Below are 24,800 nucleotides of genomic sequence, written 5' to 3' on the forward strand. Positions count from 1 at the left end.
ACAACGCGCCAATTGAATACATCTGATGCTCCTGAAAACATCGTCAGTGACGTAAACTTGTGTCTTCAGGTATTTCAGTTCTTTCAACAATCATGATTTGGTACAAGGTTTACACCGGATGCTCTTCCTGATGCAACTCCACACTGCATGGAGAATGGGCACGGATGGTCTTAAATTGCTGTGGTAGGCAAGTGCACTTGCCTACCACACTGCCCTTTTGACATTTCTGTATTATAAATCGTTAAAAAAAATAAATACAGTATTCTCACATTTTCAGCTATGCATTTTCTTTGGCCATCATTATCAAAAGTCAAAAGAATGCTTGAAAAATGTTTGTGTATATGTAATGAGTCCAGAATATAGAAATCCTCACTTTCTTTAACTTATATATATATATATATATATATATATATATATATATATATATATATATATATATATATATATATGAAAGACATGCTGAAATACATTATTTGCAAAAAAAAAAAATGCATTGGTTTGTTGATGTTTTGTGTCTGACAGTCACAGTGTATTTCATTGTGAAACACTGAGCTTTGGTGTAACTGTTTTGTGTTTTTTTGTTAAAGCTTTGCCAGTATATTATCACAGAATTGTAGAACCAACTCTCAGTAGCACTTCTGCAGCAATGCTGTCACTCAGCCAAAAGTCTACAAAGGGCTGGTGAATGTCTGCCATACAACAAACGGTGCAGGATGTGATTTGTGCCCTGCAGGAGCCAGCTGTTGGATTTTGACAGTTTAACTAGTCTGACAGCTTCTGAACATTCCTAATCATTAATTAATCCAATGAATCCTGCATGCTGTAGATGAGTAAGTGTGGCAGACATATGTTTGCTCAAACTGAATGTAACCAGCTAGTGGCTGCAGCGTTTAATGTGTATGTGCCAGTGTGTAGGTTCACATGGAAACAGAGGACACGATAAGCTACTGGAGCCACACTGGGCGTTTAACAAAACAGTACATTATAACTTATTTGAGGCGGCGACAACCACTGATGAATTTCAAGGCACAGTGATAGATTGAGGTCAGGGACTATAGAAACTGGTTGAATTGCACATATATACGACATCGCCGTAGTACAGTAAGGGCAAGAAGTCAGCAGTTATCAGGAGTTGCTGGGCACTTAAGGGGAAACAGCTTATTTCTACAATGGCAGCCTCGCTTCACCCTTAATTTGGAGATCAAGTGTTTAAAACCTCCCCGGGAACCATCATCTTATTGCAGTGGAGAGGTCTGTGTGCCGCTATCAATCAATCAATAGCGCCAAATCACAACAAACAGTTGCCCCAAGGCGCTTTATATTGTAAGGCAAGGCCATACAATAATTATGTAAAACCCCAACGGTCAAAACGACCCCCTGTGAGCAAGCACTTGGCTACAGTGGGAAGGAAAAACTCCCTTTTAACAGGAAGAAACCTCCAGCAGAACCAGGCTCAGGGAGGGGCAGTCTTCTGCTGGGACTGGTTGGGGCTGAGGGAGAGAACCAGGAAAAAGACATGCTGTGGAGGGGAGCAGAGATTGATCACTAATGATTAAATGCAGAGTGGTGCATACAGAGCAAAAAGAGAAAGAAACAGTGCATCATGGGAACCCCCCAGCAGTCTACGTCTATAGCAGCATAACTAAGGGATGGTTCAGGGTCACCCGATCCAGCCCTAACTATAAGCTTTAGCAAAAAGGAAAGTTTTAAGCCTAATCTTAAAAGTAGAGAGGGTGTCTGTCTCCCTGATCTGAATTGGGAGCTGGTTCCACAGGAGAGGAGCCTGAAAGCTGAAGGCTCTGCCTCCCATTCTACTCTTACAAACCCTAGGAACGACAAGTAAGCCTGCAGTCTGAGAGCGAAGCGCTCTATTGGGGTGATATGGTACTACGAGGTCCCTAAGATAAGATGGGACCTGATTATTCAAAACCTTATAAGTAAGAAGAAGAATTTTAAATTCTATTCTAGAATTAACAGGAAGCCAATGAAGAGAGCCCAATATGGGTGAGATATGCTCTCTCCTTCTAGTCCCCATCAGTACTCTAGCTGCAGCATTTTGAATTAACTGAAGGCTTTTTAGGGAACTTTTAGGACAACCTGATAATAATGAATTACAATAGTCCAGCCTAGAGGAAATAAATGCATGAATTAGTTTTTCAGCATCACTCTGAGACAAGACCTTTCTGATTTTAGAGATATTGCGTAAATGCAAAAAAGCAGTCCTACATATTTGTTTAATATGCGCTTTGAATGACATATCCTGATCAAAAATGACTCCAAGATTTCTCACAGTATTACTAGAGGCCAGGGCAATGCCATCCAGAGTAAGGATCTGGTTAGACACCATGTTTCTATGATTTGTGGGGCCAAGTACAATAACTTCAGTTTTATCTGAGTTTAAAAGCAGGAAATTAGAGGTCATCCATGTCTTTATGTCTGTAAGACAATCCTGCAGTTTAGCTAATTGGTGTGTGTCCTCTGGCTTCATGGATAGATAAAGCTGGGTATCATCTGCGTAACAATGAAAATTTAAGCAATACCGTCTAATAATACTACCTAAGGGAAGCATGTATAAAGTGAATAAAATTGGTCCTAGCACAGAACCTTGTGGAACTCCATAATTAACCCTAGTCTGTGAAGAAGATTCCCCATGTACATGAACAAATTGTAATCTATTAGACAAATATGATTCAAACCACCGCAGCGCAGTGCCTTTAATACCTATGGCATGCTCTAATCTCTGTAATAAAATTTTATGGTCAACAGTATCAAAAGCAGCACTGAGGTCTAACAGAACAAGCACAGAGATGAGTCCACTGTCCGAGGCCATAAGAAGATCATTTGTAACCTTCACTAATGCTGTTTCTGTACTATGATGAATTCTAAAACCTGACTGAAACTCTTCAAATAGACCATTCCTCTGCAGATGATCAGTTAGCTGTTTTACAACTACCCTTTCAAGAATTTTTGAGAGAAAAGGAAGGTTGGAGATTGGCCTATAATTAGCTAAGATAGCTTTTTAAGTAATGGTTTAATTACTGCCACCTTAAAAGCCTGTGGTACATAGCCAACTAACAAAGATAGATTGATCATATTTAAGATCGAAGCATTAAATAATGGTAGGGCTTCCTTGAGCAGCCTGGTAGGAATGGGGTCTAATAAACATGTTGATGGTTTGGATGAAGTAACTAATGAAAATAACTCAGACAGAACAATCGGAGAGAATGAGTCTAACCAAATACCGGCATCACTGAAAGCAGCCAAAGATAACGATACATCTTTGGGATGGTTATGAGTAATTTTTTCTCTAATAGTTAAAATTTTGTTAGCAAAGAAAGTCATGAAGTCATTACTAGTTAAAGTTAATGGAATACTCAGCTCAATAGAGCTCTGACTCTTTGTCAGCCTGGCTACAGTGCTGAAAAGAAACCTGGGGTTGTTCTTATTTTTTTCAATTAGTGATGAGTAGAAAGATGTCCTAGCTTTACGGAGGGCTTTTTTATAGAGCAACAGACTCTTTTTCCAGGCTAAGTGAAGATCTTCTAAATTAGTGAGACACCATTTCCTCTCCAACTTACGGGTTATCTGCTTTAAGCTACGAGTTTGTGAGTTATACCACGGAGTCAGGCACTTCTGATTTAAAGCTCTCTTTTTCAGAGGAGCTACAGCATCCAAAGTTGTCTTCAATGAGGATGTAAAACTATTGACGAGATACTCTATCTCACTTACAGAGTTTAGGTAGCTACTCTGCACTGTGTTGCTATGAACCTGAGAGCTGCGTTGTCTGGAGCCTTTGTTTTCCTTGTAGGGTGGCTTCATAGTAAAAGAGTGCGGGTACTAGACTGGTCTGCCTGCAGTCCAGACCTGTCACCCATTGAAAATGTGTGGCGCATTATGAAGCGCAAAATACAACAACGGAGACCCCGAACTGTTGAACAACTGAAGTCGTACATCAAGCAAGAATGGGAAAGAATTCCACCTACAAAGCTTCAACAATTAGTGTCCTCAGTTCCCAAATGCTTATTGAGTGTTGTTAGAAGGAAAGGTGATGTAACACAGTGGTAAACATACCACTGTCCCAGCTTTTTTGAAACATGTTGCAGGCATCTATTTCAAAATGAGCAAATATTTGCACAAAAACAATAAAGTTTATCAGTTTGAACATTAAATATCTTGTCTTTGTGGTGTATTCAATTGAATATAGGTTGAAGAGGATTTGAAAATCATTGGATTCTGTTTTTATTTACATTTTACACAACGTCCCACCTCATTGGAATTGAGGTTGTAACTAATTTTTAAAAATCTATGCAAATTGTTACATCACTTTTTCTTGTTGAGACAGTGGTGTAGAGTTCTCAGAGTGTAGAGTTTAATGCAGTGTCAGTTTATTTCTAAGTATAGCAGAAAGAGTGGTCCTCACTCCCATTTTCCCGGACTTCACTTTGGTGCCCGTACAGGAAGGGGTGTGTGTATGTTCGCACATGTACACTTTCATCCTAAGGGCTGCAGTGACCTTCCCTTTGGTGCCCCCAGTCACCATACGAAGTTTGGTGTCGATTGCTTAATTGCTGTGGCTGTGCATAGCACGCACACACAGTCACCTTTATATATTAGATATATACAGTGAGGAAAATAAGTATTTGAACACCCTGTGATTTTGCAAGTTCTCCCACTTAGAAATCATAGAGGGGTCTGAAATTTTCATCTTAGGTGCATGTCCACTGTGAGAGACATAAACTAAAAAAAATAAAATAAATCCGGAAATCACAATGTATGATTTTTTAATAATTTATTTGTATGTTACTGCTGCAATAAGTATTTGAACACCTACCAACCAGCAAGAATTCTGTCTCTCACAGACCTGTTAATTTTTCTTTAAGAAGCCCTCTTATTCTGCACTCTTTACCTGTATTAATTGCACCTGTTTGAACTTGTTACCTGTATAAAAGACACCTGTTCACACACTCAATCAATCACACTCCAACCTGTCCACCATAGCCAAGACCAAAGAGCTGTCTAAGGACACCAGGGACAAAACTGTAGACCTGCACAAGGCTGGGATGGACTACAGGACAACAGGCAAGCAGCTTACAGGACAACAGGCAAGCAGCTTGGTAGAAGACAACAACTGTTATGATTATTTATTAGAAAGTGGAAGAAACACAAGATGACTGTCAGTCTCCCTCGGTCTGGGATTCCATGCAAGATCTCACTTTGTGGGGTAAGGATGATTCTGAGAAAGCTCAGAACTACACAGGAGGACCTGGTCAATGACCTGAAGAGAGCTGGGACCACAGTCACAAAGATGACATTAGTAACACATGATGCTGTCATGGTTTAAAATCCTGCAGGGCAGCAAGGTCCCCCTGCTCAAGCCAGCACATGTCCAGGCCCATTTGAAGTTCACCAGTGACCATCTGGATGATCCAGAGGAGGAATGGGAGAAGGTCATGTGGTCAGGAGAGACCAGAATAGAGCTTTTTGGAATCAACTCCACTTACCATGTTTAGAGGATGAGAACAACCCCAAGAAAACCATCCCAACTGTGAAGCATGGGGGTGGAAACATCATACTCTGGGGGTGCTCTTCTGCAAAGGGTACAGGACGACTGCACCGTATTGAAGGGAGGATGGATGGGGTCATGTATTGCGAGATTTTGGCAAACAACCTCCTTCCCTCAGTAAGAGCATTGAAGATGGGTCATGGCAGGGTCTTCCAGCATGACAATGACCCCAAACACACAGCCAGGACAACTAAGGAGGGGCTCTGTAAGAAGCATTTCAAGGTCCTAGAGTGGCCTGACCAGTCTCCAGACCTGAACTCAATAGAAAATCTTTGGAGGGAGCTGAAACTCCAAGCCTGAAAGAAATGGAGAAGATCTGTATGGAGGAGTGGACCAAAATCCCTGCTGCAGTGTGTGCAAACCTACTGAAAAACTACAGGAAACATTTGACCTCTGTAATTGCAAACAAAGGCTACTGTACCAAACATTAACATTGATTTTCACAGGTGTTCAAATACTTATTTGCAGCAGTAACGTACAAATAATGTTGTGTGGGCCGCTGAAGAGGAGGTACTGCTGGCCCACCACCACCAGATGGCGCCCTGCTTGGAGTGCGGGCTTCAAGCACGAGAGGGCGTCGGAACTACTGGAGTGACAGCTGTCACACATCATCAATACCAGCTGTCACTCATCAACTACCATTCAGGTAATCGTTCTCTGCTGTAATTTTCTGAGTGTTTGAACATTGTTCTGTGTGCAGCCGTTTTTTCCTGTGGATACAGTCTGAAGCTGGATTGGTGGATTGTGTGAGCGCGACGTCTTTGCCTCTCACTCCTTCCAGGGAAGAGACTGACAGGAGCTGCACGGGTGATTCTGTATCTGGAGGTGGAGGTTTTCCCTCCTGGAGGAATCAAAGACCGTAAGATTGCTGGGTGTGTATTCACACACCCACCACTATCTGTTTCTGTTTCTGCCAGCAGTACTGGGTCTGACTGCTGAAGACAGTGGCCACCTGGGGCGCAGGGCTTGGCGGCTCCGGTGTTCTTCAGATCCGTTGGTGGTGGAAGCTGTGTGGGATCCGGCTCTTCTCTCGCCAGACGTCTTCTATCTTCGAGCCTGCCCACACGTCACCTTGTGTATAATTGACAATCCACAATATTGTTATTATCTGTATTTCGTTGTGCGATTCACAACATTAAATTGTTACTTTTTGGCTTATCCATTGTCCGTTCATTAACGCCCCCTGTTGTGGGTCTGTGTCACGACACCTTCCCAACAAATAAATTATTAAAAAATCATACATTGTGATTTCCGGATTTTTTTGATTATGTCTCTCACAGTGTACATGCACCTAAGATGAAAATTTCAGACCCCTCCATGATTTCTAAGTGGGAGAACTTGCAAAATCACAGGGTGTTCAAATACTTATTTTCCTCACTGTATATAAATCTCTTTCAACAAGAAAAGGGATCTGCTGGAGCCACTCTTCCAGTTTGGGGGGTTACAACTCCTATTACCACTAGGACCCCTTTGAACTTTACCTTCCACATCTGTTCCAGTTTCTCCTTCAGCCTTTGGGACTTCTCTATTTTCTTGTGTTCCTTCTTTCTGAGGTTGTTGTCACCAGGGATTGCCACACCGATCACAACTGTTCCTTTGTCAACCAGAGTGCTATATCTGGGTGGTTGGCCAGCAGCTGATTGTCTGGCTGGAATTTGCAGTCCCACAGGACCTTAGCCCTGTTGTTCTCAACCACCTTTGGTGACATCTCCCATAGGAACTTGGGGACTTCTAATCCGTATGCAGGACAAATGTTCCTGTACATGATTTCCGAAACTTGGTTGTGCCTCTCAGCATACGCCGTCCCAGCTTGCATCTTGTATCCTGTTATTATGTGCTAGACTGTCTCTGGTGCACATTTGCACAGCCTGCAACTTGGGTCCTGTCAGCTGTGGTAGACTACTGCCTCAATGGATCTGGTACTTTGGGCTTATTCTTGTGCTGCGATGATCAGAGCCTCTGTGCTGTCCTTTAAGCTGGCTTTTTCTAGCCACCGGTAGGTCTTCTTGATGTCAGCAACTTCCTCTGTTTGTCAATGCTTCATCCCCTGGAGGACCTTGGTCTTCCTTATCACTGTTTATCTTCAGCTGCCTAAGGTATTCTTGTAGCACCTGATCTCGGGGGGGGCATCTTTCTGATGTATTCATGGATGCTCCTCGTCTTATCCTGGAATGTGGCTTTGACACTCACAAATTCTCACTCTCCCTCCTTGAATTGCTCATAGAGCCTCAGGGTGCTGGACTTTGGGTGGAAACCTCCATGGATTGAGGAGTTTTTGTGTTCTTGACATCAGTGGCATCTATCTCCTCCTTTGGCCAACATGTTATCCCAGATGGGTATCTGATGACTGGTAGGGCATATGTATTGATGGCTCAGATCTTATTCCTACCATTGAGCTGTCTTACCTTCTGAAAGTATATGGCTGTGGCTGACCTTCTTGCATCTTCACCATGATTCCCATTGGCTTGTGGGATTCCCAGGTACTTGTACCTTCAACTCGACCCCCTCAGTCTGGATCATCTTCCCTTTCTTTGCCACCATTTGGCCACACTTATTTAATCCCAGTGACATTCCAATATCCTCACTGTAGATCCCGATGAAGCAGATCAGTGAGTCAATGTCTCACTCACTCTTGGCATACAGCTTGATTTCATCCATGTACAGGAGGTGGCTTATGGTTACTCCATTCTTGAATCAATATCCATTGCTGCTCTTTGTGATGAGATGGCTGAGGGGTTGAGGTGTATGCAGAACAGCAGTGGGGACAGTGCATCACCTTGGTATAATCCACACTTGATGGTAACTTGTGGAATTTCCTTGGAGTTGGCCTCCAGTGACACCTTCCATAGTCCCACTGAGTTCCTGATGATGGGTATCAGTGCACTGTTAGCCTTGTATAGTGCCAAGCACTCCAGTATCCATGTGTGAGGCATTAAGTCATAGACTTTTTTGTAGTCAATCTAGGCTGTGCTCAGGTTGGTCTGCCTAGGAGTTCTGGTGTACTACTTGGTCAACCAATAGCTGGTGCTTTGATCCTCTGGCATTGTTCCAATGCCCTTCTGAGCTGTGCTCATGTGTTAACTCATGCAGCTACTAAACGTGGTTGCTATGATGGCTGATAGGAGCTTCCATGTTGTGGAGAGGCAGGTAATTGAGAGTGTCATAACCTTGTGGGGGTCCGTCATGATCAGGAGTCTCCTGCCCTGTGTTAGACAGTCTATGTGAGTAACTGCTGTTAGTAGCCTACCCATTCATGCTGCCCGGTGCACATGAAGCACTGTTAGCTTATTCAGCCAGCAGGTGTGGCTCATATCAGGCTGTGGTGCTGTCCAGCTCTTCATCCCTGAGACTCATTGTTGGATGTCTGCCTTTGTGATGTTGATTTGTTCTTGTTCTGAGAGGTGGTTGTGGTGTGCTGTTAGATCCACTAGCTACTTTGCATTGGTGTTGTTAATGCCTCTTTCTCTCAGATGCGTGATTTTTGGCTGGACTGAGGAACTACACAAAGTCTTTTTTTATGGAAGTCTGAACAGCATCACTGGACTACATGTCACAATTTGGACTTAAGCAGCAGTGGAACAGCAAAATGTAAGTCCCTTGTCTGTTGTTTATGAATTCATAAAATGTCAAATGACAAGGTTCTATTTTAGCCGTTATATAAAATGGATGTTTTTACATTCTTGCAATGAAACGAACATTTAATTCGGTGAAAGCTGGAACAAACCATTCAATGAGGTGAAGCCGAGTTGAATGGTTTGTTCCAGCTTTCACATCATGAAATATTAGTACCATTGAACTCATAAACATTCATTATTTGTATATTGACTGACACTGACTGTTACAGGTCAGTTGTGTTCAACATTAAGTACATATATGGATGGAGACTTATGTCCGTTTTCTGAAAGCTTGGGGATATGTTCGAAATGGAGCAATACCACCTCAGGATTGGTGTCAAGGTGCAGCACTAGCAGAGTCAAATAGTCACTGGGAACAGGTCTAATGTGTTACCAAGAATGCGGACACAGCTCCTACTTCGGCTCTATAGAAACCAAAGTAGTTCTGGTATGTCATACTCTGGCAGCACCCTCCACAAGACTCCTTGGGAGACCCGGTCGTATGCCTTTTTTCAAGTCTACGAAACACACAGATTGGTTGGTCATACTCCCAAACTCCTTCTAATATCCATGTGAAGGCGAAGAGCTGGTCCACCACTCCATGACAGGACAGAACCCGCATTGCTCTTCCTGAATCTCAGATTCGACTGTGGGTCTAAGTCTCCTTTCTTGCACCCTGACATTGGCTTTCTTATCAACAGTGTCAGCATAAGGGATGTCTAAAAGTATAGGTATGGACATGTTATAATATTTGAAACACGTGAATCGATTTATGTACATAAATGGAGCGTAAATGAGGCATTACTCTGACACAGTACAATAATTTATTGCCTTACAGACAGGTTCCGTTGCTTCTATTCAAAAATCCACCTCACATCCACTTTACTGGAGACTTTAGCCAAATCAAAATCAAAAGCCTAAAATTTTTGACATCCAGTGTTCCCCTACAAATATGCGTCACCATGACAATCGGTCCACAATGCGTATTTTCATTACAAACCAGGAAGCAAAAAACACAATTAGAAAAACCAAGTCAGGCATGAATGTATGCCATAAATAGTTAAACAGCACTGAAAAAACACCTGACCATATCTTAAGCTAGGGGAGGTGAAGAAAGCGATCTCCCTGATCTGATCAACAAAAACAAGCATAACTTAAAGTTCTTGTTCGACATGGTGGCAACACTTATTCATGGACAACCACCTGTAGCTCGTTCTCCTTTTACAGCACAAGATTTCCTGGATTACCTTGAGAAGAAAATAGAAGACATGAGGTTAGCCATATCCCAGCATGCCATAACCCAGCCACTACATCCTGCTATTGAGGTGGGCGCCATTACTGAGGTCTTACCTAGATTTACAGAATTTGATAGTATCTCACTAGGCATGCTGACAAAACTCGTAACGTCAACAAAAAGCACAACCTGTCTACTTGATCCTATACCAACAAAACTGTTTAACCCTCTGGGGTCCGAGGGCATTTTTTGGACAGTTTACTCGCCTGGCATAAATGTTTTATTATTGCTGTTAACAGCTCTCCCTGCATCCCACAATCAAGTTTTATGTCTCTTTTTTCAGGACAACCTGTTCTTTCATAATATATATGCTTTTGTTGTGTTTTATAAGTGTAATAACGGTTTACAATCAGAAATATCAAAGGAAAAAGTAAAGCAGAAAATAATTTTCCACACACATTTATTCAAAACACACAGCAAACTATAATAAACAACTGTTTTGGCGCTTTATAAAGGTAATTTGAGGTCTTGTGTGAAAGACTGTACAACAGAAAAGTTCAAACAATAAACACAAATGCAGTTTGAACAATATATACAAAATAGTCTATGCATTTTTGTTTGTCTTCATCTCTAAGCAATTTCTGTCTGCTATTACACAAAGGTCACATCACAAATTTCTATTTCTACTGTGTTTTGGAGTGTTCTGTCTGACTCTGCAAGCAGCTTTCATTTCACACTTTGGCTCCTACAGTCTGAGGAGCGGCCCCTCTCCCTCACCCCATTGATATGGTAAAAAGTGCTTTACGCCAGAGGGAGAGAGCCACAGAGTAATCCAGTAACATTCAAATGCAAACTAGTGGAGCAATCCTGATATTTACATACTCTTTGTTTGAGCACGTGAGATTGTCATGTGAGGCTCTCCGTCTGCTTTCACTTTCGCTGTGCGTAATGTCGCAGGGTGCAGTGGAGGAGTTAGGGGCCGATACAAATGGGCCAACTAGAAAGATATCACTCCTGAAAATGATCTTTGGTTTATCACGTGAGCTAAATCTGCCCTACGATTGGATTTTGGAAAAGCATGTGACGGTGAACCAATTCCAGTTGGACACTCACATTCCACACATCATCATACAGCTTCTATGAGGAGTACAAAGATGGCAGATGGCTGGCTCGGAGTTAACTTTTCAGCAAAAAAAAGTAAGTTTCTATCCCATATCATTAAAAAGTTATTTATAATTAAGTAAAGCTTGGTCCCAGCTGTCGTATATGACGGTGTCTGTGTCACCGCAGCTCGTAGACTATCTTACTGAGAATAATCTCTTTGAGCCACTGCAGTCTGCTTTTAGAAAATATCATTCCACAGAGACGGCTCTCACTAAAGTGGTGACCTTCTGCTTACAATAGATTCGGACACCACTACAGTTCTGGTGCTGTTAGATCTCAGTGCTGCATTTGATACCGTGGATCATCATATTCGACTTGATAGGCTGGAAAATCATTTTGGGATTACTGGGAGTGCCTAACCTTATTAAAGTCTATGTCAATGAAAAATACGGTAAAATTGTAAAATAAATTACAACATTTTATTTTGACCAGTTAAATTTCACGGTAAATTCCTGGCAACCACAGCTGCCGGTATTTTACCATTAAAAATGCAGTGCAATACATGAGAAACACAAGTGGTATACCGTAGATTTTACATTACAGATTATCACTAAGAATTAGCAAGAAATGTTTCATAACATCAGTATTACAGACTGAACAGATCATATTAATTGTCTGTATACCCACAAAGTAGCGCAGATCTTGAGAATACAGAATGTCCATATAAATGACTGGTTGTCCAAGGTGGAATGAATAAACTGAAACAAATAAGTCACTTGCCCCTGACTGATCAAGAGTAATGAGTCGCTGAGTCCGGCCTTGGTTTAGGAAAGCACTCACATGGAGTGGAGTTTCAAATGCACATGATGATGTGCATACAAGCTCTGCTGGAGGACTTGAAAGTTGTCCATCAGGTGTTCACTTTGAACTGGTAGGATCCTCTCTGCAGCAAAAAATGTACACACATTTTTAAAAGTTTGATCAATGCAGTGCCCAGAGACTAACAAAAACTTAAGTCAAAATATGCTGCCATGATACATGATTCCTTAACCCTCAGGGGATATCAGGGACATTTCTGTCCTTTCAGGCAAATTTTTGCTCAAAATTTAGCCCTAACTTTCATTGTGTTACTCCGTATGGAATGTTTTTTTTTTTTTTTTTTTTTTTTGTAGAAAGGTTTTCTTAAAGAATATGCCTCAAATTCAAATTTGAACTTTTTTTCAGAGGTCAATGGTTAACTGAGGCCAAATTTACAACTCTTTGCAGACATGATGTCCTTGCCCAAAACTGCTATAAAAACAGAATCAATTATGATTTTTTATTCTTTTTATTGATCAAATCATTCAATCAACTTCAGTCCCATTTAAAACTACTAAATATTCAATTATTTATCTTAACTCTTTAAATGCCAATTTTATTAAATGATAAATATAATCATGCATTCAATGATTTTTGGGTTACACTTTTGAGAGGAAAGACTAAAATTTGTCTTTTTCACTGTAAACCAGAGATGGGACATTTTTCCGATCGTCTATCTATGGATAAACCCTAGTGATTTCTTAATGGTAAAAACAAATATGAATGTAGTACAGCAGTGCCATTTTCCACTTTGCCTGAAATCAGTTTTAAATCAGCATTGGCTGTATCAATATAAACATTTTTAGCCCATGTTGCAACTGCTTTGTAAATCACAATCATCACTCAGAATCACAATGAACATTAGAAGATAAGGGATAGAGAGCTCAACACTTAAGTTAACAAGCAGTTTTAAGCATTTTTAGGCGAGGACATTTACGAGGTCTATTAGAAAAGTAACGGACCTTTTTATTTTTTGCAAAAACCATATGGATTTGAATCACGTGTGATTGCATCAGCCAAGCTTGAACCTTCATGCGCATGCGTGAGTTTTTTCATGCCTGTCGGTTGCGTCATTCACCTGTGGGCAGGCTTTGAGTGAGCACTGGTCCACCCCTCTCGTCATTTTTTCATTGTCAGAAGAATGTCTGAAGGATTGCCGTTTTGTTGCATTAAAATGTTTTCAGAAACTCTGCCAGACAACCAGCTGGAGACCATTTCGAAGATTAGCTGATGCAATCACACATGATTCAAATCCATATGGTTTTTGAAAAAAAATAAAAAGGTCGGATACTTTTCTAACAGACCTCATATATCCTCTGATGACCTCAAAGGGTCGTACATTATGAATCTGACTCTGCGACAAAAATAAAAACAATGCATGATTTTTTTAACCAATTGTAAGTATATTTAAGTGTGATGTAAAAAAAACTTCCCTCTATCATTTCTTATATTTAACCCATTTTTGTAGTTTCTTTCATGATGAAAACAGTGTCACCATGTAATTACATTGGAATTTAAAAGGTTAAAATAAATAATTAAATACTTGGCAGTTTGGATTAGGACTGAAGTTAATTGAATGATCTGAGCAAATAACTAACTAAAAATATTAACTGGTTATGTTTTTATAGCAGTCTTGAGTGAGGACATTAATGTCCTCTGATAACCTCAAAAGGGTCGTAAAACCTGCATTGAAATAAATGCAGTCAGATCATTGGACCAAAAAATGACATATTTACACATAAGATCCTTCTGAATGTAGTAAAGTAAATCTGCAAGCCCAGATCTGTCATTCAACGGAGAAATCTTCATTTAAAAATGACAAATTTACAGCTAACATTTAGCCCTCCGTAAATTGTCCCTCTCATCATGGACGCTACTGAGACGTCAGGGACAATTCCCTTTATCCAATGACATGAGGATTTTCAACTGTTCACTTTAGGCTGGGGTTTATACAAACTACTTGAAAAATGTTTTTTCTGGTATACGTTAATTAATACAAATCATTTGCATGCCTAACCCTCACACATGATAGCAGAAAGTCCTTCATTCCTGAAAAGGGGACATTTTTGTCCCTTTCTAAAACCTCCTGAAATATGCTATGATATTTTTTCTATTTTTTTTCTCAGAAATATTTGAATCCACTTCATTCTTTTTCATAACAAAGCGTTTACTTATTACCACAAAATATAGCCCTTTAAATGCAGTGCATGTGATGACATCAATTACTGATCAAAAGTAAAAATAAAAATCACAATTATATTGGAAAAATTTAAAAATTCAATGTAAGGTGAAATGGAAGGAACAGCTCCCATAGACATCCATTATAACAAAGGACTGTAATAATCCCCTCCTTAAAAAAAAACAATCTACTTTGAATAAAAATTAACACTTAAATAGTTCAAACTGGCATCTAAAGGGTTAAATTTTCAAATTTGGTCGTTATTACCAGGACTGAAGTGGATTCAATTATTTACAAAGAAAAAGGTCTTTCAAAACATTAACATAATATTTTAATACATTTTAGAAGGGGGTTCAATTGTCCCCTTTAAGGCTTTGCGTAAATATTGTTTGCTACACAGTGAAGACAGATGTAACATATCCATCCATCCATCCATCCATCCATTTTCTTACGCTTTAGTCGGGTCGCGGGGGCAGCAGCTCAAGCAAAGCCGCCCAGATGTAACAGATGTGTTTAAAATATGATAATTAGTTTAAAAATACACACCTGTTCCAAATATGGTGAGGAACTTCAAAAGTCAGATATGAGGGTTAAATGTATTATGTTTTTTTGTTTGTCTGTTTTTGTTTTTTTTTAATAAGAGATAAATTGTTTTTTGTAATAAGTCTAGCTGGATGTTTTCAACAATTAGGTGAGGAAAGATACTGTGAAAGAGTTAAGCAAATGTCAAAATAGTCAAACAAAAATCTACCTACTGGTACAAAAAGCACCTTTGAACCACAGGAACAAGTAAATTTTTTTTACTTGACTAAAACAGAGGGACCTCTAATAAGCATCATCATCAAAACAGCAAAATGTGAATGAAAGAAAGAAAGAACAAGATAAATGTTTTCTTTGTAAAACAAGAAACTAAATGGCAGGTTTCAAATGATTCCAGATTGTTGAGGGACTCTTGGGGGCAAATAACCAAGCTAGGCAATGGATGGCAGAAACTGAGACAAAGAATAAAAAGAGATTTCCATCTTACACATAATTTGGGTTTTAGCGAAATGAGCAAAGCAGTTTAAGGCAGAACAACCATATTACAATCATATGGTTAAAGTCCCATTCAATAACATTAAAAGCTAGTCTATCTAAGAGGCCAACATACTAAAATAAGTACTAAATACTTAAACACCTTAAATATTACATTAAAACGCATACCAAAATTATCCAGCCAAGGGTTGATTCCATCTTCAGCACATTTTTTTGGCTGTCATCTTCTTGACACTGGTTTGCCTGCCACTCTCCTAGGATGATGACAAAAACAGAGCTATGTTGTAAACAGATGGAGAAAAACATTTTAGAATGTTGTTTTTAAAAATAACAGTTTTATACAACTTGAAATCTTACCATTTTCTGAGAGTCACTGGGCCTTTGAATTATTTCCTTAAGACTGCAGTTCAAATTCAGTGCTTGAAAAGTGAAAGAACAAGACGCTTAACCTTTTGCTCATAATAAAAGACTAAATAAGATTTAGACAGCTTAGGCAGTTTTAGACCACTGTTTAAAATACCAGAGCTCTGTGTGTACTTTACTAACCTAAGGAGATTCTCAGGTCTTAGTTGTGTTGCCATCCAGTCAGCCTCAACGCACTTAAACAAACAACGTGGCTCATTCCTATGAAGTTTACAATCAAGCACATAGCCCCGTAATGATTGCACTGCCTTGCCACAGAAATTACAGCTCAGCATGTTTTCATGCAACAGCTATTTTGCCAACTTAGCACATTCAAGACTGGAAAACGTTGTACTCACGTTGCAAATCAGTTTTAAACAGCCACAGTGTTGAAAATCTCCGAAGACGCTCTGAAATGGCGCTGGCAGTGAGTTCAAATTTGGCGGTCAGGTGAAGCTGGGTCAAAGTGATCCATAACTCCATCAGGTGGATAAAAGTTTTTTTTAAAGAGAGTACAGGGTGCTAAAAGAAAATCACTTTATGCATTCAAATTTCGAGTGCTAAGCAACTTCCACAGTGAAATATGCAAAATGTTGTTTTTTCTTCTTCTTCTTCTTCTTCAAATCTATTTCGACAGGCTACACGGTACACGCTTGTGCAGTGCAGCCCCCATCCATTAGACTACCGCACTTGCAGTTTTTGAGAAAATGGATGTTAAAGAGGGGTTTTCAGACAGAATTAGAAAGACGAGACATTTTGAACATTGTACTCCTTTTCACTTTATTAGCCCCAAAAGGTGCAATAAACACATAAAGTACAACAGTAAATGGTCAGATATATCTAAATATTTATATAGCTGATATCTAGCTACATAAAATTAGAATAAATCAACAAAAAAGTCTGTACAGTAGCATTAAAATACTGGTACAGCACTATGCAAAAGTGAATTATCAGTACTGTAGAAAGTTTGAGAAAAAATATTTTATAGAAACACTAAATTGAGTAGCAGTAAAAAGAAAAGTGATGTTATCTTTATCCATGTCACTATTTTGCCATTTGTGGAAATTGGATGTTTTTCTTGTGATAAGATACCACTCTAATTTTGTGTCTTTTACTGCTGATATCCCTCCTTTTCTTTACTGCATGCAATTTCACAGTGGACTGAATTTTGTTTTTTTGTTTTGTTTTACATTTTGTTACTGTAAAAATGAAGGTTTCTTTTTGCTTCACAATCAACAGGTTTATTCTGTAAATTTGAATGTGCAAAACTCTATAAACTGATGTTTACCCAAATAATACTGTAAAATTTAAGGTCTTCAGATTTTTTTTACATTACAGTATTTTCTTTTAAACTTTATGGATATTTGCTCATTTTCACGGTAAAACGTTATTAAAAATACAAAAAACTGTAAAAATCAAAGTTTTTTCCAGTCTCTCAATAAACTGTTATTTAACTTATTTAATACAGTAAAAGAAAATTTTTGGTTTTACGGTGCTTTACTGTTGCTATTTGACAGTCTTTTGCTGTATATTTTACTGATTTTTTTTACAGTGTACTCAGTTATACATGCTGATAACTGCTGGTAATCTCGTTCACATAAAATCCTTAGAAGATTGCGTTGCATCAGTGAGAAGTTGGATGTCTAGAAACATCCTACTTTTAAACTCTGATAAGACTGAAATGATGGTTCTTGGTCCAGTGAGACATCAGCATCAATTTGACCAGTTAACACTCAGCCTCGGCTCGTGTGTCATACATCACACTGACAAAGTGAGGAACTTTGGGGTAATTTTTGATCCTACATTGTCCTTTGGCTTCCACATTAGAAATATTACTAGGACTGCTTTCTTCCACCTGTGAAATACAGTGAAGATTTGTCCCATCCTGTCTATGGCTGATGCTAAGAGACCCTGATTCATGTGTTTATCTCTTCTAGATTGGACTACTGCAATGTTCTATTTTCTGGTTTACTGCAGTCCAGCATTAGGGGTCTGCAATCGGTTCAAAATGCTGCAGCCAGACCTTTGACAGGAAGCAGAAAGTTTGACCACATTACACCCATTTTGGCGTCTCTTCACTGGCTTCCTGTCCCAGTGAGATCAGATTTTAACCCCTTAACGCCCATCGTTGCATATATGCTACAATCTCTGACTCAAATATGCAACTTACCAAATTGACCTGTATGCCTGTTGTCGCAAATTTGCAACATACCATCATTATTATTATAACATAAAGTCATTACCAGAATACCCAATATTACTATCTAGTTTTTGTGCAAAAGTGAAATTAATAATCTCAACATTATTTACCATCTACTTAAAGGCAAAAACACACACAAAACATTTTTTTATATACAGCTATATAAATTTGGGTGTTAAGGGGTTAAGGTTCTGTTACTAGTCTATAAAATTGTTAATGGACTGGCACCTCCCTACCTAGCTGACCTAATTAAACCTTATGTACCGGAGAATTACTTTGCATTCTCGGGGTGCAGGACTACTTTGTGTGCCTAATGGCCCAGTCACACGGCACACGACGATTCCTGAACAAAGGGAAAAACTAAAAAACGTTACAATTCGTTGAGAAAAGGTGGACGAAAGAGCTTTTATCACCGAACAGTCTGCGAAGCAAGAGCGCAAAAGGGACAAAAGAGGAACTTAACAAAACCGAAGCTCACGATCTCAATGAAACGCACCTGGAGCCACAGCTGGAGACTCGGCACTGGAACGGAGCTCATAGCGCCTGAGTCCTGGAGAAACTGCAAACAGAATCTGTGGAAATGTCGATGGACCACCTGCTCTGGTTCCTTGTCCAGAACAAAAGAAGGATCATCTCCATCATCATCAGAATCCACACTGTCTGTCCACACGATGCGTGCTCCGTCGTGCTCCAATTAAAAAAAAAAAAGTGCACCGTGGTCACTGCTGTATCACTGTATTACATTACTAAGCCATATATATTGATTTATAACAGAAAACTGTCAAAAGGGAGAATAAATACAAGTGTAAAGATGATTGAATGTATCAGAGCAGTAAATTAATCAGTGCGTGTGAACGCGCACATTGACTCGTGTGCGTTTATTTCCACCAGCTGATCACTGATCCACAACGTGAATTCTTCCTTCCAGAACAGCTCTTTATATCATCATTTTAATTATCTACCTGTTGTCACATGTACAGAAGGACTGGATTGTCATTCCTACACTCAGATTGTTATATTTAATAAAAATAATAAGCGCACGCAGGAGCTCCTGCTGCCGCTGATGCTGCATTCATGTACCGTCGGAAATTACACAACTTTGTTGTTTCAAATTCAACAGTTGCTTGTGGCAAAATAATTAATTATATCCACACAAAAGATTAATTCTGTCCTATGTAAGGTGCCTCAGCCCATTGAAGCTGCCCCCCCACACAGATAAAAATCCAAGCAAGCAGGCTGAGTTTGCCCTGTAATTTCCGACGGTACATGAACACAGCAGCAGAACCAGCGCTCAGAAACCGGCTTCTGCACTGTGTGAAAACATTCATCTGGTCAAACGAAGTCAAACTAAACAATAATGTTACATAAACTACACAAACAATTAAAAAACTTCAAGAACGACAGCGAAACATGGACAAATTGAGGTTTTTGTTGCCCTTCATTCAAATTTTTCAACAGTTTAAAAATCCTGACGAAGCGCCAACTGCAGGAACGAAGTTGCGTGAAAGTTAAATGATGCCAACAAAAGTCAACGAAAGTCCAGGTTTCTTGTTTCGTCAGGGCTTCATCACCCTTCGTTAAGTGCCGTGTGACTGAGCCATAAGGTGAATAAGAAGTCTGCGGGTCACAGAGCTTTCTCTTATCGTGTCCCTGTTCTGTAGAATGATCTCATCAATAAAACAGTCAGATTCTGTGGAAACTTTCAAGTCCAGACTTAAGACGCACTTATTTTCCCTTTCATATGGCATCATACTGGTACAGTTTTGTTTTACGCTTTTTACTCTTTTAATTCATGTTATTAGTAATTGGAGCGGGCTGCGGCCTCAACTTTACCTAAATTCTGGGTCTTTTAGTGAAGTTTAGGGCTCGTGGCCGGTGATCACCTTAGTATTTCTCTGTTTTTCTTGTTGATTAATGCTGACAAATTATACAGTATTTTTTGTCTTTCTGATGCCTGATTCTGTTTTTTCTCTGTTTAAGGTGCAGCTCCATCCAGAGATGGGAGTTGTATTTGTGCTGGAGACCCTCCTTTCCTGTATATTCGTTTTGTGAATTATTTCTGTGAATTGTTCTGTAATTTGTGTCTGTATCATGGCCCAAGCAGAGGGTCACCCCTTTGAGTCTGGTCTGCTTGAGGTTTCTTCCTCAGAGGGACTTTTTGCTCTGGGGGTTGGTAAGGTTAGACCTTACTTGTGTGAAGTGCCTTGAGGCAACTCTGTTGTGATTTGGCGCTATATCAATGAAAAAAAAAAAAAAAAGTCAAACAGGTCTGACTATGAGCCCAAAACCATCAGCAGCAGCTTTCATATTTGGGCTATACTGTAAATTTGCATTTATATGTGTAATAGCCGTATAATGAATTAATTATTAACCTCGCTTGCTCAGTTTTGCTCAGGATATCAGACCTCTACGTGGACATTCTACTAAAAACAAGTATCTTACAAGGGGGAACCCTGAAGTTGTAGTAAAATCAAGAAAATACCCTTCGGGCTCGTAGGGTTGACCCATACGTTGCTGAATGAAATGAAGACAGTATAATCCAAGCAGTAAGAACAATATTAGGAGCAACTGTTAAATTGAACTGTTGTGTCAGTGACATCGGCATCTGTGCTCACAAGTTGGCAGCAGTCAGCTAGATTGTACCACAAACAAACTCCTTTCAAGAAAAATGGACTCATCAGTACTTTGTCTTTTCCCTGCTGAGTCTAGGGTCAAATCCCCCTAGTTATACAAGTCAGACTTTGTAGGCATAATGCGGTCAGTGTGGTCCAGACTATGACACGTGTCTGCGAGACAAATACATTGGGGTGCAACATAGAAAAACTGCATCAGGGTGTGTTTGTGTGCATCTCTGGATGAGTTGCATAGCGCTCTCATGATCCACAGAGAATCTGATAGAGTGACTGAACTCAAATAAATTACTTTTAACAGTTATTTTAGTATAAATGTATATGGAAGTTGAGGAGACATTCACACACACACACTGTTTGAAAATATGGCACATGTTCAGTCTGGGAAAATGTGGTCTGAAAGTTTTTAGCCAGTAAGTATGTAAATGTATGTCCTCTCAGCACATGATCAAAGCAGAATGGGACATGATGGTCTTACCTGGCAGCAAGAAATATGCAGAGTCCTGTCAACAGTAATGCCACAAGGATGCCGACCCACATGTTGGTGGAGAAGGGTGACAGGACACTAAAGTGTCTTTCTTCAAAGGCCAGGTCTTTTCGTAGGATGAACCCAATTCCTGTTTGCATGAAGGGGGTGGACATGTCCACAAACTGCTCTCTGACAGCAGTGAGGGTAAGCGGAGCCACAGCCAGATCAGCCTCCTAACAACAGTAACATTGTAACAGATTGAGTCAAATATTTGGCATATGACTGATATCTTCAGTTAAATGAATGATAATGGCTCAGTGCACTGTAAAAAATTCTGAAAGTTCTGATTAAAAAGCACTGAGTACATTAAGTCGCTTCGGCTGCTGACTTGTTTTCACTTGGGGTCGCCACAGCAGCTCCAAGGTGGATTTGCATGTTGATTTTGGCACAGGTTTTACACAGGATGCTCTTCCTAACGCAACTCCACGTTACATGGAGCGATGTGACAGGGGTGGGATTTGAACCTGGAACCTTCCGCATTTAGAACCAGTGGTGGGCACAGATTACCAAAAAGTTAACTTCGATAACAGCTAATCAGGTAACTGAAAAGTTATCTTTTATGAAGCTAAACCGATAAACCGCCCAAAAATTATCAGAAGCTACAGCTAACCGATAACTTTCTGTATTGTCTCCAGCACACTTGTAACTACTAACAAGCTGATTTTGAGTTTTAACACCATGATCACTTCTGGTAGCGACAAAAGTGACCACAAACTCATACAATGAGTCAGCACTTCTGTCTTTGTTTTTGTTTATAAATAAAATAAATACCGATAGAATAACTCCATTAATGTCAATTCTGTCGATTTGTACAAAGTTAAAATATAACACGTCTTTTAATTTTAAATAATGCACTAATTCTGAAGTGTGGTAACAAACACAGACAGATGCCAAAGGGATTATGGGTAAAATGAGCCTCCACAAACACTGATTGGTTGAGTCATTTATTCTATGTAAAAGCTAACATGTTAAGCTGAGGTGTGTGTTGGTGTTTACACATAAATGTGATTTGTAAAATATGCCATTATTTTATTTGTAAAAAAAAAAGAAGCCATTTGCAAAAACCAAAAGTCAAGTTGTGATTAGACAACCATCTGATATAACCGGGGTCAAAATAAATAGAACACTGCCATCTACTGGCTCCCAGACACTCAGACCCAAACCCATAATCCTTTGCGCATCAGAGAGTTTAAGATGCATGGAATTTAACAAATGCAAACTGAATTTCAGACATCTTATATATATTACTTTGGAACAAAGAGGACAGACAGTGTTTGATACAACCCCTGGCAAAAATTATGGAATCACCGGCCTCGGAGGATGTTCATTCAGTTGTTTAATTTTGTAGAAAAAAAGCAGATCACAGACATGACACAAAACTAAAGTCATTTCAAATGGCAACTTTCTGGCTTTAAGAAACACTATAAGAAATCAAGAAAAAAATATTATGGCAGTCAGTAACGGTTACTTTTTTAGACCAAGCAGAGGAAAAAAATATGGAATCACTCAATTCTGAGGAAAAAATTATGGAATCACCCTGTAAATTTTCATCCCCAAAACTAACACCTGCATCAAATCAGATCTGCTCGTTGACATTGACCCTGTGCCATGACATTGACCCTACGTGTCTTCTTGCAAGGAATGTTTTTGCAGTTTTTGCTCTATGGCAAGATGCATTATCATCTTGAAAAATGATTTCATCATCCCCAAACATCCTTTCAATTGTCCAAAATATCAACGTAAACTTGTGCATTTATTGATGATGTAATGACAGCCATCTCCCCAGTGCCTTTACCTGACATGCAGCCCCATATCATCAATGACTGTGGAAATTTACATGTTCTCTTCAGGCAGTCATCTTTATAAATCTCATTGGAACGGCACCAAACAAAAGTTCCAGCATCATCACCTTGCCCAATGCAGATTTGAGATTCATCGCTGAATATGACTTTCATCCAGTCATCCACAGTCCACGATTGCTTTTCCTTAGCCCATTGTAACCTTGTTTTTTTCTGTTTAGGTGTTAATGATGGCTTTCATTTAGCTTTTCTGTATGTAAATCCCATTTCCTTTAGGCGGTTTCTTACAGTTCGGTCACAGACGTTGACTCCAGTTTCCTCCCATTCGTTCCTCATTTGTTTTGTTGTGCATTTTCGATTTTTGAGACATATTGCTTTAAGTTTTCTGTCTTGACGCATTGATGTCTTCCTTGGTCTACCAGTATGTTTGCCTTTAACAACCTTCCCATGTTGTTTGTATTTGGTCCAGAGTTTAGACACAGCTGACCAACCTCTTTTGCAACATTGCGTGATGATTTACCCTCTTTTAAGAGTTTGATAATCCTCTCCTTTGTTTCAATTGACATCTCTCGTGTTGGAGCCATGATTCATGTCAGTCCACTTGGTGCAACAGCTCTCCAAGGTGTGATCACTCCTTTTTATATGCAGACTAACGAGCAGATCTGATTTGATGCAGGTGTTAGTTTTGGGGATGAAAATTTACAGGGTGATTCCATAATTTTTTCCTCAGAATTGAGTGATTCCATATTTTTTTTCCCTCTGCTTGGTCTAAAAAAGTAACCGTTACTGACTGCCACAATCTTTTTTTCTTGATTTCTTATAGTGTTTCTTAAAGCCAGAAAGTTGCCATTTGAAATTACTTTAGTTTTGTGTCATGTCTGTGATCTGCTTTTTTTTCTACAAAATTAAACAACTGAATGAACATCCTCCGAGGCCGGTGATTCCATAATTTTTGCCAGGGGTTGTATATAGTTGAACCTATAACCTGTGTTGATGTACTGTGTAAATAAATGTTGTACATGTTGTGTTTGGTGTGTGTCTGTCTATGTTAGATCCTATGTGTATGTAGCTAACTATACAAAATGAACTCTAAACTAGACCTAAATATAAACTAATGCTTTCCTTGGCTCCGATTCATGTTGTATTTGGCAGTAACAGTGTTGCTGGCAATCTCCTCCTCTCACAAACTCACGGTTTGAGTCGCGATTCAGATCTCATTTAAATACTTGGCGGGTCGTATTGACATGCCCAGATTATTCGAATTTTCCGCTAAGCTCGACACATGGTGTGACGTAACAAGGCCTTGCTCGCAGTGGTCACATGATGGGGGCGTGCTCGAAACGCTGCTCACTGACACTTCTGGTTCACAAAGCTCGATGCTGTGTTGAGCAGACTGACTCCAGCTTAACATCACTACCAGTAATTCCCTGGGGCTCTAAACATATTTGGCTTTTGTTTGTACTTTCTGTTTTGCTGGTTTTTCCCTTACCCTGTGTTCAGGGTTATTTGTATTTTAGCTGTAACTTTCCTCACTCTTGTTGTTTTTGAAACCTCACCCCTATTTGGATAAAACCTATTTTTGTTGAATCCTTTCAATCTCCTGCTGAGTTTTTGATATAACACCTTTAATTGGATATAGACTGTATTTTTGTT

General features: G+C 39.6%; 1 protein-coding gene and 1 long non-coding RNA gene across 2 annotated transcripts in view; both read right to left on the reverse strand.

Annotated features, from left to right (window-relative positions):
* The window catches only part of LOC117511751 (probable glutamate receptor), a 114,625-nt gene that overhangs the window by 26,436 nt on the left and 63,389 nt on the right, over positions 1–24,800 (reverse strand). The window contains exon 5 of the mRNA XM_034171649.1: positions 21,298–21,521. Coding sequence (XP_034027540.1) covers positions 21,298–21,521 — 224 coding nt within the window. The remainder of the gene's footprint in view (positions 1–21,297; positions 21,522–24,800) is intronic.
* Positions 11,939–17,613, reverse strand: LOC117511753. Its single transcript, XR_004561070.1, has 4 exons — positions 16,134–17,613; positions 15,945–16,006; positions 15,756–15,841; positions 11,939–12,458 (listed from the first exon to the last, which is right to left on the reverse strand). It is a non-coding gene; the product is annotated as an uncharacterized LOC117511753 (long non-coding RNA).

The sequence above is a fragment of the Thalassophryne amazonica genome, chromosome 6 (assembly GCF_902500255.1).
Source record: "Thalassophryne amazonica chromosome 6, fThaAma1.1, whole genome shotgun sequence".
In the NCBI taxonomy this organism is placed as follows: domain Eukaryota; kingdom Metazoa; phylum Chordata; class Actinopteri; order Batrachoidiformes; family Batrachoididae; genus Thalassophryne; species Thalassophryne amazonica.